This window comes from Sinocyclocheilus anshuiensis, unplaced genomic scaffold (assembly GCF_001515605.1).
Source record: "Sinocyclocheilus anshuiensis isolate Anshui unplaced genomic scaffold, SAMN03320099.WGS_v1.1 scaffold112, whole genome shotgun sequence".
Lineage (NCBI taxonomy): Eukaryota > Metazoa > Chordata > Actinopteri > Cypriniformes > Cyprinidae > Sinocyclocheilus > Sinocyclocheilus anshuiensis.
This window is the reverse complement of record NW_015557175.1, coordinates 3,135,461-3,150,211: the sequence shown is the minus strand read 5'-3', so window position 1 is coordinate 3,150,211 and position 14,751 is coordinate 3,135,461. Positions and strand designations below refer to the sequence as shown.

General features: G+C 35.0%; 1 protein-coding gene across 1 annotated transcript; it reads left to right on the top strand.

Moving 5' to 3' along the window:
• The first annotated feature begins 9,306 nt into the window (after positions 1 to 9,306).
• Positions 9,307 to 14,119, top strand: LOC107678395 (fibroblast growth factor 17-like). The gene is made up of 5 exons (XM_016473634.1): positions 9,307 to 9,381; positions 9,800 to 9,836; positions 10,351 to 10,531; positions 11,076 to 11,182; positions 13,829 to 14,119. Exons 1-5 carry the CDS (start codon positions 9,350 to 9,352, stop codon positions 14,117 to 14,119), a joined length of 648 nt encoding a protein of 215 aa, XP_016329120.1. The 5' UTR covers positions 9,307 to 9,349.
• The last annotated feature ends 632 nt before the right edge of the window (positions 14,120 to 14,751 follow it).

The following is a 14,751-nucleotide window of genomic DNA, read 5'->3' as shown; positions in this document are numbered from 1 at the left end:
AAAAGCATGCTGAAAGGAAACAAATTATGAATCAGGTCTGCTTTTAAAAGTAATAATCTTTTATTATTGTTTTTAAAGATGTAAAACAGCTTTGTTTTAAAACTGTATTAATATTTGTCAGTATGGTATAACCAACATGCATTTTGTAACAATGTCAGTGGATTTTTTTCTTTTATTTTCTTTTACAAAATTTGGTTACACTTTATTTTAAGGTGTCCTTGTTACAATGTAATTATACCAGTGGTGGACATTATACGTATCTGTACTTTTACTCAAGTACTTGATTTGTGTACTTCGTCCACCACTGAATTATACATATAAGTACTGAGTAATATTCATTAACTACATGCACTTACTATATGGATAGGGTTAGGATTGTGTTTGGCTGAGGTGTTTTGTACAGAATGTGAGGTTTCTTAGAATTTTGTATTAAATAAAGATGTTATAAATGTCAAAATCTCTCTCTCTCTCTCTAGTTGGTAAGATTTTTAATGTGTTTGAAGGAAGTCTCTTCTGATCACTAAGGCTACATTTATTTGATCACAAATACAGTAAAAACTGTAATATTTAGTAAAATTATTACAGTTTAAAATACCTGTTTTCTATTTTAATATATTTTAAAATGGTCCTGAAAACTCTGGACATTTCTCATTATTATCTATGCTGAAAACATTTTTTGCTTAATATTTTTTTTGGAAACGGTGATACTTTGTTTGGTATACTTTGTTATATATGTATATATTGCAACAAAATATAGTCTTTACTGTCACTTTTGATTAATTTTACTGCATGCCCTTATTGAATAAAAGTATTAATTTTTAATTATAATTTTTTATTTTTTATTATATATTTTATTTATTTAGAAAACCAAAAATAAACCAAAGTACACAAAGAGTACATTTAAAAAAACAAATTCTCTTCCCATAATTTTGGACTTCTTTATTTGTAATTGACTTTGGTTTGAAAGTCAAAAAAATTTAAATTGGTTTTTAAATTGACCATTTAATATATGGCAGCAATAAGCAAAAACACACACCATCACAGCTATGGCTCTCTGCCATATTAAGCTCCCCAGTGTTGGTCACTCCAGTCCGGTGAAATGGCTCTGACCGGAGCCCCGGATTCTGCCACACATGGTCCTTCTTTCCGCATGTTCATTGCACGCTGACATTTTGCCTCTTAAAAATAACACCGATGTTTGAGTGCTCTTGGACAAAGTAGGCCAGGCAGTGCTTGTCAAGCCCCTCCTCACTGTCCAGCAGGCGGCTATTTTAACTGCCCGTGCGAGAATGACTGGAGACTGAGTAACATGACTGTATTTGGGCTCTGATATGTCGGTGGGACGGGTGGCAAATGAAGCAGTCAGTGGCTGTCTGCAGCTATTGGGTGTTAATTGAGGAACACAAACGGAACTTTCCACATTTGAGTGGATATTCAGAGCAGGTCTCTAATGGATTTGCATATTTCGCTCTTACAGAGAATCCCAGAGATTCATGCCTATCATAATTCACTGAAGTACTAAGGTTGACTAATTAAGATTTATCTGAGGATTTATCTTGCTTTGAATCTGGCATGTAAAATTATAACTCATGCATGCTGACGTGTACTGGTGTTACGGAGTAATCAGAACATGAGACGTGCGGATCCATGTGCAAGGCTTTATTACAAAGACATGGTCAAAAAACGGGCAAGGGTCAAACAACAATACAGGTACATCACAGGCAAGGCAAAGAGTATTCCAAGGGCAGGCGAGAGTCTTCGATCAGCGAACGTAATCCAGAGGGCAAGGCAAACGGGTAATCCACAAGAACATGAGACGTGCGGCTCCATGTGCAAGGCTTTATTACAAAGGCATGGTCAAAAAACGGGCAAGGGTCAAACAACAACACAGGTACATCACAGGCAAGGCAAAGAGTATTCTTGGGGCAGGCAAGGGTCTTCGATCAGCGAACGTAATCCAGAGGGCAAGGCAAACGGGTAGTCCACAAACAGGCAATAGTCCAGTAAAGGGGCAAACAGAGTCCAAACGATAAGGCGAGAGAAATCCAAGGCAGGCAGAGAATCAGGCAACCAGGCAATCAGATAACACAACGAGGCAAGACTAGACTAGAACTAGGAACAAATACAAGACTAGGAAAAGGGCTCCATAACGTTGCTACCACTAACCTAGCGATATGCGCAAACAATACTCGACAGTGAGAATGAGGAAGTCCATGGCTTATGTAGGGTGTTTGATTGGTTGCAGCTGTGTGTGTAATCAGTGCAATGGATGATGGGAAATGTAGTCCGGTGTGAAGTGCAATAGTAGTGTGGTGCAAGAGTCGTGCACTAGCACGCACTGCCGTATTTGTGCGTGCAATTGAGGAGCACGTGCTACAAGCACAGTATAATGGCTGACAGGACAGGAAAAATTGTTTTTACTGACATTTGACCTGACAACATCTCATCTGACCACAGTTCACTGATGTTCTACTGAAGCTGCTGAGGCAAGGTGGAGTGTGCATCTGAAAAGTCTCCTGTTTGATGTGGTCATAAATAAAAGCAATTCTTTAAAAAAAAAAGAGACAGAAACAGCAGTTGTGAGTGGGGTGTCCAACCCTAGCTTCGCCCCTGCGTTAACTGTGTTAAATATTTTTAACGCAGTTAAACTGGAAAAATTAATTGCATGCGTTAATGTGCTAATTTTGACAGCACTCATTTTGACATGAGAGTGGAAAAATGATTAACTTTTCAAAACATTCCCAAGCAATATTTGTGTGTCTATGTAAGAACATATAATGTTTTTACTATAATTTTATTATTGTTTTTTAATATTATTTATTATCCAAAAGATATAATATAATATAATATGGAAGTCCATGGCTTATGTAGGGTGTAGGGTGTTTGATTGGTTGCAGCTGTGTGTGTAATCAGTGCAATGGATGATGGGAAATGTAGTCCGGTGTGAAGTGCAATAGTAGTGTGGTACAAGAGTCCATCATAATGAGCGGGTGATCTCTGCTGGTGAGTGAACGGAAGGGCAGGCACAGGATTCGTGATAACTGGAGTATATTTATACATACATACATACATACATACATCACTCAGTCATCACAGTGTCTGATCAGTCTAAAAGAGAAAACACTCTCAATAGATCAAGTGAACTTTTCTTGACGTTTGATCCCTTTGTTTTCTTGTTTTTCAAATATATATACAGTATATATATATATATATATATATATATATTGTGTGTCTATGTAAGAACATATAATGTTTTTACTATAATTTTATTATTGTTTTTTAATATTATTTATTATCCAAAATATATAATATAATATAATATAATATAATATAATATAATATAATATAATATAATATAATATAATATAATATAATATAATATAATATAATATAATATAATATAATATAATATAATATAATATAATATAATATAATATAATATAATATAATATAATATAATATAATATAATATAATATAATATAATATAATATAATATAATATAATATAATATAATATAATATAATATAATATAATATAATATAATATAATGTAATTTTATGCTGACCACTCCTGTCATTAAAAATTGCTTTATATAATATGTCCTAATAACTATGATAACATTCAGGATCTAAAGAATGTATTACTATAACTGTAATATTTTTATGAAATCTTTGATTAATTACATATTTATGCTATATTTTAGTGCAATCAGTTATTTGATGATCAAATATTTTAAAAATAATTACCCCCATTTAGAAGGCCTAATGGTCATGTGACCCTCTGACAGCCATCTAAAGCTCTCTTCATGTCACATGACCATCATCCTGGGAAAATCTGACCGCTGCTTAATTCCATTTCACCTGTTTTCTAATTTACCATTAATTCCAACAGTCAGAAACTGATGAGGTTTTAAATATCTAGGGACTGCAAGTACATCTTAACCTGTGAATTTGTGACTAATTTAAAGTAGTGTGTTTGTTGTAAGGGTGAGGGGATATAGACCTCATTACAGATCAAGAGGGAGGTGGAACTAGTTCAAATTTATTGCCTGTGTCAGCTGTGTCAAATTTGGCAAGCTCAAATGGTCAGCTTGCAAATGGCTGGGGTAAAACGAAGGGTCAGCGGACAGTGTAATAATTAGCCATTAATCCACCCTAAACACTTAATTAGGAGGGAAATATAGGTTTTTGGCTTGTCTAAGGTATTTGTTCAGCAGTGTGTTACAGATTCTTCTTGTTTGGTTTCATGGTTGTGTGTCTCAGACATCTCAGTTGAGGAGTTTTCTGATCCCATGCTAATGTTCTAATCAAATCACATTAGAGTTGTTTCAGAGACAAGAACTCTACCTCACCCTCACACAACAGTATTTTTTTTTTCATAGAGAGACCACCCACTTTTTTGAAGCTTTGTGTCTATTTTTGTGGGTTCAGAAATGAGTAGCCAGTTGTTCTTTATGGTCCAGTTTTTTTACGATGTGGTTTAAGCTGTTTGGGAGACCACCAATCCACCTTTCACTTGCAGCTTGCAGTACACTAACACACAGCTAAAGGCTACTGTTAATGAAAAACAAAACTGAGTGCAAGTGACATAAAGAGTCTCCCAGGTAGAAAAAAAATGAACAAAACTCCTTTACTGCTTATTCATATTAAAATAATAATAATAATAATAATAAAAGGTCAAATCAAAGTCATGTGGTGCAACCAACAAAGTTATATGGTGCAACCGACATGCAGAAAAAAGCAGGAAATTATATCATAGAGACTCTGCAGACCCTCATGACTGTCAAGGTCAATAAGTCCATAGATATGTATACACAGATGCCTCATTAGCAGCTGTTTCTATGGCCGCTATACATAAGCTGTCCGCCATATTGAATGGTCAAAGCCGGTCCGTGAACACTCGAGAGCAAGTGGACTGAGCATCTGCAACCGTAGTTATATGCATGCATGAATATCTATATCTGCAATAGACGTCAGCAGATGATTTTGCTAAACAAACACAAGACAAGATGACGAAGGCATTAGCTAACATGATAATACCATAGTTACCATAGTTTAAAAATCTGTAATATTGAGTTAATAAATATAAAAACACAAACCAACACATTCTCACATGTAACCTGTTATTCAATTTCTTCACAAATTTAAATCTTGGCAGTTTTTACAACAAGAGGCTGCGCAATGTTGTGACATCTTGGAAAAATCATTGATTTTTACTGAGTGACGACACATTGACGGTTCCAAGATGGCGGATACATGTCATACAATGTCTGAAGTTGTCGAATGTGGCATCTATGTATAGATATCTATGAATAAGAAAAATATTAGATAATTTGACCATTTTATGACAAGGCAAGGTTAGTTCATGTCATGTGGTGTAACTCCCAAAATCTCAATGATATTTATGAATTAATTATTCATGATCATTTAAAAACTATACTTTTTACCTTGAAAAATACATTTTAAAATTTGGAAAGTATTGATTAAAATGTATACAATCAAAAGTATTAAAAGTCTCAAAGACGGTTACAACAAATAACATCACGCTTTTTGAAAGTGGTATACATTTTTTTGAAAACTAACATGAATTCATTCATGAATACAAAGAAGACATTTCTAAGTACTTGGCATGTGTGCTTTTAAGTTATTTAAAAAAAAAAATATTTGTAAACACGATTGTGAGAACCAATGGCATTTGATGTCATTTATGTCTTCTATTGTTCTTTTTTAATGGAGAAGATATTCGTGAAGAATCTTCAGAAAGCCTCATTTCATGTTCCATGGAACAAAGAATTTAGAATGAAATGAATATAAATAAATAATGACCAAATTTTCATTCTGAGATGTATCATCATGTACACTAAAAGAAGTGACTGCTCTGCATGCTCTAAGAATACAAGGATGACCAAACAACATGTGGCTCTTACACACAACATATGCATTGTCAATTAGCAATCACTCAATAAATAGATTAACGTGTTATGTTTTATAACTAGCTAATTTTAGATCTGCTTATGTTGGATCTGGGCCATTCGGGACATGACTGTGGTAGAAATTAATGGCTCAACATATCTGTGTGCTGTCATCACATGTCACCACTTTGACATTGAAGCTCTGAACCCAAACAAGATCCCATGTCCACTTGTCATCTGTGTGTTTTTTTTTACAGCATCTCCCAGTCTTTATTTAACGTCTGACCGAGACTCTGTGTTGGTTTATTTCCATCTCTAAGGTAGCACCAGCAAAGCTCGAGATGTGGATAAGGGGGGGGGTGGGTGCTAGACGTATGGTGTTTCATTAGGACACATCACATCCCTATTGTGCTGAGTGGCCCAATCCTAAAAAACTGTGGCCGACACCCTTGGCATCCTGCTGGGGCTGACGGAATTCTGGTCTGGTGAGAAGATCCACTGCTTAAGCCCTCTGATGCTTGGCGGTCACACACACACACACACACACACACACACACACACACACACACACACACACATACATATAGAGCCTCTGTGGGTCTTCAATCCAAGCATTCGCAAAAGCTGCTTTGTCTCTATGTGTCTGTCAGGGTGTGACTGTTTAAATGTACAGTATGTCAAATAGTTCTGAGGGTCAGATCACAGTTTAATAAACATCTGTCTTCCTTTGATTTCCCACCACTGGACATTGTCTCTTAATAGGCGAGGAATTCACATTGTTTCGAATAAATCTACGAGGGCAGCAGAGATGTTTTGCAGGACATTGCTTTAAATATTATATCCCATAAGCAGGTCCACAGAATTTCACTGAGAGCAGATTTTCTGCAGAATGCAGAACATCTGGAAAGTCATAGAAACCCCATCAAGGATTTTTCATTTGCCATTGTGTCAATTGGGAATGCAAAAATAACATTTGTTGTACTTTCCGTTACCATTATAGAAGATTACCCAACTCCACAGTAAAAAATTACTTTTCGTACAGTCAAAAATGAAGATTACAACGCTTTCCCGCCCCTTGCATGTTTATTAAATATTTTGGATTTGAATTTGATTATGCATTCTGCTATCAATGAGAGTACAGTATTCTCAGCTCAGTTTAGCACATTTTGCCATCATAAAATCCATTTTGCAGATTTCTCCTTCCAAAGTTAGTGCAGTAAGAAAATTGCGTCTGGGCTTGCCCATGAGCAACAGAAACAATCACAAGAAAAAATAAATACAAATAAAAAAGATGTGTAATAAACTGACTAAACTTCTTAAACTGACTAAAACAATCAAATTAATTTTAATTTAATAAAAAAAACACTTATTAATAAATGTGTTTTTTTTTTTAATCTGTCAGATAACAGTGGAAAAACTACAGAGGTTATGGACTTGTACTATGAGAATGTACTTATTCAGTCCTCCGGTTACATTCACATCAAACACACACCTGTCTCACCCGTCTTTATCGCCAAAAAAATATTTTTTTACATTTTACCTTATTTGTATATTTGTATAGTTGTATTTTATATTTAATCTGTATATCTGTATTTATGTTCTACTGTTAGTGTTATCTGTATGCACCAAGGGTCTGAGAGTAACGCAATTTCAATTCTCTGTGTGTATGTGCTGTACATGTGGAAGAATTGACAATAAAGCAGACTTGACTTGACTTGACTTGACTTGATAACTATTCACACCTCCCGACTATCTGTCTATCATTAGCAAAATACAAACTGATGGGTGGAGAACACATTGCAATAAACGCCAAGAGTCACGTCCACGTCTGTCACCATCATGCCCGGTCAGATGGACAGATACCAAAGATTCTGTATGAATTTAAATTCATTCAACAAATTAGATCAATAATAAACAGAATAAAAAGGGCCTAGATGTGATACAATAGAGGTATATCAAATCTATAACGTTCTATAAATAAAGTAATAAATAACCTTTCAGCAGTGGTTCTCATCTGGTGGGTCATGATCATAAAATATGCCACAATCTATTAGGTTGCAGATAGCAGATGGGGAAAATGCAACTAATTGCACTTAGGATAGCAAAATAATAAGGCTAATCAACTTGTGCATCCAATAAAACTCACAAAATACATATTTCATCATTTTAAGCACAAACATAGATTTTGGTGCATCCAATCAAACTTGTATTTTTACAGTTTGCCACTTTTGACTAGACAAATTAGATTCCAACATCGACAGGTTATGAGACGTGTCCTGATTCTCAAAAATCATAAACAAAACTACATTATACTACATTATATATGGGTTGGTTGTGTTGGGTCACCACTTGATAACCAGGGTTCTGAAGAAAAACCAGTTAAGAAACACTGATTGACAGTATATAATCCTCGAGTTTCACTCTTCTAGGGTGGAAAAGTTCACATTAATTTTTATTTGAAGGGACCAAGTGGCGGCTCTGGTATAGTCACACTTGCAAGACAGCACTAATTGCTGTGATGCAACTTAACTATGTGTCGGAAAGCAAGCATCCTGTTGACGTTATATCGTTAGTGCTTGATGTTGATTCCGCATGAGCTAACAAAAGCCTGCTGGAGTCCTGTGATTAAAAGCCACCATTGTTTTCGCATTAGAGCTGCCAGGTTAGCAAAAGGTGTGAGCCGCGGCCCCTTCATGGGGATAGACCAACATTGAGATGGGCCCTAACAAACATCAGGTGGCACACCCCTTTCTGAAGGAACCTCAAAGCTTTAAATACAGAGGATGATCTGAAGACATCAGAGTTCATTCGGAAAGATTAATCATCCATCACATGAGACCAAATTAGAAGGCCTCACACCCTACTCCAGAAATATGCAGGTTGTGGATAGTCACATGGCCATGCAGTTCATTTGAATATTGTAGAAGTTGGAAACACCTCCACATGTTGATCTAGCAGAACACGGCTCAGGTTTTTTTTATTTGAAGTGCTGGAGTCTCTGAAGAGGGAAGAAGGTGCAACACTCATGGGAGGGATCTTGACGTCTATCACATGAGCGCAGTGAGGGATCCAGACGCGCAGAGCGCACTGCGCCTCTCCACAAGTGAGAGTGCCAACACAACATCAACAGTACACAGGACCCACCGCACCATTATCATCAAAACTATGATTTAGAGACCGACCTGCGTTGTACAAACACATATGATGGAACTCCATAATCTTCTGCACTACATGTGGATCGTTTTTTTCCTAATCGGGTTTAACCGCTTGTGTGTTTGCGGAGACGCGCATCTGAGGGACTTTTAAAGATCTAGCAAAGTTCTCTGCACTCTTTACTGGTGTATGGATTTGACTCAGCTCATTTAATCGGGAGCTCACAGAGCTGGATTATCATTCAGGAGAACCCTGGATACGACATTATACTTTGAGTTACCACAATGTATGGAATAAATCAGCGCTGCTTGTACATGTGAGTATATATGGTAGCTATATATAGCCTATAGGTTTTTAATCTTCAAAATTAAGGTCGCAGATAGAAATGTTAAAGTCTGATGCTATAACAAGAACATTTGGGTTCCGCAATAAGCGTATTACTTTATTTTCCATACTTTTAAATTTTGTTTTTTCAAAAAACTTGATAAAAGCGTTTTTAATCTTAAAAGAACCATACAACCGACTTAAGAATTGTATATAGTGAAAATGTTTCTTTTTTCTTTTCTTTTTTTTAGTTTAATTCTATTCTTTGCATTTTTGATAATACATTCTTTGCTGAACTGAAGGTAACATAATGTGCTATGATCTAATTTAGGCTACATAATATTTTATATATGTGTTTTTTTATATTTAGCACATTGACTAACTTTTCTTAATTTTGTTCTACTTTGTAGCTCTTTTCACTTCTTCGTGGTGTGGTGTCATGCACGGGTAAATATTTATTCAAATCTATTTTGTTCGTTTTTTTTTTTTTTGTAGTAAATTTTGTAGTGGTTCTCAACCTTTTTGACTCCATTATACTTCCTTTATTACCTTTACAGTAGGTTATATATCCAAAGCTTTAAAATTGCTTAATATTCATAAAAGTTTCAAAAACTGCATGTTCTTCATTAAAACAACATTTGTTGATGGCATACGAGATTACTTCACCTGTCGAGTGATTATAGCTTATTTAAAATCATTTAAAAATCATTTTGCGTCTCCCTTTAAGTTTGCTGGGGCCCTCTAGCGGGACCAGGGTCCCTATTTGAGAACCACCGCTCTAGATCTTTAATTCTAAATCATTTTCTGTCGCATATTAGTCACTCAGCAGTCTGCTGACTCGGTTATAGACTAGAGCTAGATCAGTGCTCTTGCTGGCATTTACAAAACGAAAAAAAGGTTTTCTATTCCAGCAACAGAGAGAGAAATATATGTGATCTTATTTTCCCTTTGCACCGAAAAGGGGGAGAAGAATCACCCTTCTCCTAATTTTAAGCAGTATGTGAGGGAACAGGGCTCTCTGACGGACCAGCTGAGCCGGCGGCAGGTTCGCGTCTATCAGCTGTACAGCAGAACCAGCGGCAGACACGTGCAGATCCAGGGCAAGAGAGTGAGCGCCACCGCCGAGGACGGAAACACTTTCGGTGAGTCGCGCATTCATCTACAGTAATTAACTCACCTTAGGTTTCGATGCAGATAGCGCCGTTTTCGCGTCTGATTGGTTTATTGGCTGAAAAGGGACTCGCTGATAATTCAAAAGACGTTTCTTTGCCTAATCGTTTCCCTTTTGTGTTGATTATGATGTGTTAATTTGCTTCAAACAGCAAGGGGAAATTAGACGATTTGACTAGTCAGGATTTATGGGATTTCAGAAATGTGTGGAGTCATCTTGAAAATCATGATATTGCAATATTAATGTAACTAAATAATAAATATTAGTAAAAAAGTAGATTAAATAATCTGCTTCATGTAGCAACAACTAAATTACCTGGTGTAAGAATCAGCCTGATTACATTGGATTATGCAAACAAAAGTGACTTTTCAAGGGTCAGATCAGGTAGAATTACTTTTTTCACTGTACTAAATAATGTTAAGCTAAACTGGGTATGTTTTCATTAATGCAGTATATATTGTATAAATGGTTGAACCTATTCAAGGCTACAGTATTTTGTTTGTGCTGCATTACAGCCAGACTTTATGTGGAGACGGACACCTTCGGAAGTCGTGTTCGGATCAAAGGAGCAGAAAGTGGCAGATACCTGTGCATGAACCGCAGGGGGAAACTAGTGGGCAAGGTATGTACCATCATCTTACTTGGAGATTTCCGAGGAAGACGTATTTTATTTTTTTGCTGGGGAAAGTGTATCAGATTTTTGAGCCAATTGGATTTTACACAACATAAAAAAAGTTTGATAATTATGTCGTATGGTAAAAGTGTTGTCTAAAACAAGGGTTCTCAAATTGGGGTCCGGTGACCCCCAGGGGCCGCAATGTGCTAGGGGGGCATAGAAAAGTTTAGAGAAAAACTTTTAAATTAAAAAAAAAATAAATAAATTGTAATAATAATAATAAGATTAAGATAAGCAAATAAATAAAAACAGATATAAATAAATAAATGGCAAATAATACAAAATTAGATTAAATAATTAATAAAATAATACATGAATATATTGCACACACACACACACACACACACACACACATATAAATAATTGCTAAAATTTCAGTTGAAATAAATAGAGTAAAATAAATAAGTAAACAGTAAAAATTAGACATATTTATAATTTATTTATAAATGAATGAATACGAATATAAAAATCAGCTTAAAATAAAGAATAAAAATAGCATATAACAGTATAGTACTTTAGTGAGTACAAAAAACTTAATAGAAACAATATATTTTTCAAATTAAATTTTAAATTGTTATAGTATATGAGTCCAGTTTATTGGGTTTTTATGTATGAAAATACACATTTGGGGAAGCCTTACATGAGGACGATCATATTTGGAGGTCTGTGAGCAGTGTTGGGGGTAGCTCATTACAAGTAATGCAAGTTACGTAATCAGATTACTTTGTTCAAGTAACTAGTAAAGTAAGCATTACTTTCCATAAAAAGTAACTAAGTAACGTAATTAGTTACTTTTTTAGGGAGTAACGCAATATTGTAATGCATTACTTTTAAAAGTAACTTTCCCCAACACAGTTTGTGACATCTAAAAGATTGTATACCTGGTCTAAAAGGTGGTGACAGAAATCTAAATTTTTAACTTCCTTAAAAATAAAAAATTCTATCATCTACCACCTTTATGCCGAAACAAAAGGAGTTATTGAAATGCCAAAGCTGCTATTTTGAATACAAAACTCACTGGCTGTGCAAACGTTGTGATGGTTGAGGTATTATAGCAGGACAGATCAGCATCTAGATGGGTTGAATGGCATCAGGAGAAGTGAAGATCACTGAGACTCGATGGCCAGGCCTGTGGAGGAAACAGCTTTCACACCCATTCTGTGTTTAGTCAGGTGTTAAGCCACTTCTTACTTCACTGAAGTGGAAAAAATGTCTTCAGCGCTATGGACTTGCCATGAGACAAAGCGCTGGGACAATTAGATGGAGACAGTGAGAGCATGAAGCGAACCGTGTTGAGAGATGAGGGCACAGGCAGCGGCGAAGAATAAATAATGAGTGATTCAAAACACTGCTTGCATAAGATCCAAGCCATTTAAAAGCACTTTGAATTACTTTTGGAAATTTAGAATGACTAAACTACTAAAACAAAGTCTGGTGGCTGCCATGTTGAGATCACATGACCAGCGGCGACTTGCAGTTTATGAACAAAAACTTTATACAGCTATACTGATAGGTGTCAGTATGAAGTCCAACCCTTGTGAAAAAGAAGTGTGCTTAGTTGTATTGAATGTGCACTTAGTGTACTTCTAATCTTTAAAGTATATTAAAAAAACAATACTTGCCAAAAAATAATATTAATTACATAAAAGTGTACTTAAAGAGAGTTCACTTTCATGACTGTTTCTTAACACACTTAAGTACACTTTGAAAAAAGTGCACTTTGTATTAATGTCAATATAAGATTTCATTTTTCTTGCTTTAAATTAGTACACTTATTTTTATGTGTTGACTAACATACTAAAGCCCATGTAAAGTACTTGATTATAATTTATGTTATGTGATATTACATCAGCACATATATTTTAAAAAGACTACATTGCAACTTCACCATTACAAGTGTGTACAAGTATTACAAATCTATTTAAACACATGACACGAAAGTATATTTTAGATGATCATAAATGTTTGTCAGTTCATTCAGCAGTACAGTTTAACTATATTTCATAGACAATAGAATTATACAATTACATATGAAGATGTGTTTTTGTCCTACTTAAGTGAGTGAGAATAGCACTCTTAAGTTCAACTAGTTACATTAATTACACTAATTAATGTTTTGTTTGTTAATAACATGTATGTGGAGTAATGTAATAATGAATGACTTTTGTAAGATTAGTAAAACATAAAAGAAACCCTGTCCCTTACTTTGTTACTTAAATAAATTGATATTTTAAAATTGAATACATCAATCAAGCATAAAAAGAAATAAGAAAATTAGAAATTAAATATCATCAAATAAAAATATACACAATTAAATATCCTTTATATGAAAATTCATTGTTCAGTCAAATAAAGTCAGAATGCAACACATTGATTCAGCCGACAACAATTTTTAGTGTGGGGAAAAAGTGTTGTTTATATTTACTATGATTACCAAATTATATAATGTAATTTAAATGTATTATTAAAGTAATTGATCATTAATAAAGAGTTATTTAGTAAGTTTCTAAGTCCTTAATTATACAGTTATTCACCTGTTTTGATTTTAAAGATCAGGGAAATAACATAAGTCTTCTTCTCTGTTTCTCGCAGCCTAATGGCAGAGGAAGGGACTGCATCTTCTCAGAGATCGTCCTGGAGAACAACTACACTGCTTTCCAGAACGCTAAATATGAGGGCTGGTACGTGGCCTTCAGCAGAAAGGGTCGGCCCATCAAGGCCTCCAAAACCAGGGAGAACCAGCGGGAAGTTCACTTCATCAAGCGCCTCTACAAAGGACCGCTCCCCTTCCCAAACTCAGACCAACCCAAACACTTTGAGTTCATCAGCTTTCCACCGACACGACGGGCTAAACGTAACAGAAAACCCCACTCCGCTTCCTAACACCATGCCACGCAAACTCATTGGACTGTTTTCCTGTTAATAATAAGAAGAGGCAGCTTTATTTTTATATATTTTCGTACGCAATGGACTTGAAAAAGCCAACAACACTGAATGGATGCTCATTGGGGTGACTTGTAAATATAAGATAGCAAAAGAGAATGTATATATTTAATTAACGTGGTATCTGTATGTGTGTTTTGTGTTAGCATTTTGTAAAGACTTTAAGACAATGTGCTCAATACTAAACACAATAAAATAGCAATTTCCCTTTGAGGGGAATATAAACGTAAAATGAAATACAAATCAACATCAGTTTCAACCGAAGATGTTTGACATTACCTCATGTGTCTGGGTTAGTTGAAGAGTATTCAAATGATTGCTTGCTATCTATTAATGTACTTTTAGCAACAATAAGGTTTGGGGGGTCAGTAAGATTTAACATTTTTCACTGATTTTTTTTTTTTAAGAAATGAATGTTTTTATTCAACAAGGATGCATTAAATTGATCAAGAGTGAGAAAGATAAGCAAATCATCATATTATAAAATGATTTCTGAAGGATCGTGTGACACTAAAGACTGGAATAATGATGCTGAAAATTCAGCTTTACATCACTGGAATAAATGATATTTT

What these genes read in the sequence shown, in the direction of transcription:
- LOC107678395 (XM_016473634.1), top strand. Translation starts at nt 9,350, where the DNA reads ATGTATGGAATAAATCAGCGCTGCTTGTACAT. An exon ending in AATCAGCGCTGCTTGTACAT is followed by an intron (nt 9,382 to 9,799) that starts GTGAGTATATAT and finishes TCTACTTTGTAG; the next exon opens with CTCTTTTCACTTCTTCGTGG. An exon ending in GGGGGAAACTAGTGGGCAAG is followed by an intron (nt 11,183 to 13,828) that starts GTATGTACCATC and finishes TGTTTCTCGCAG; the next exon opens with CCTAATGGCAGAGGAAGGGA.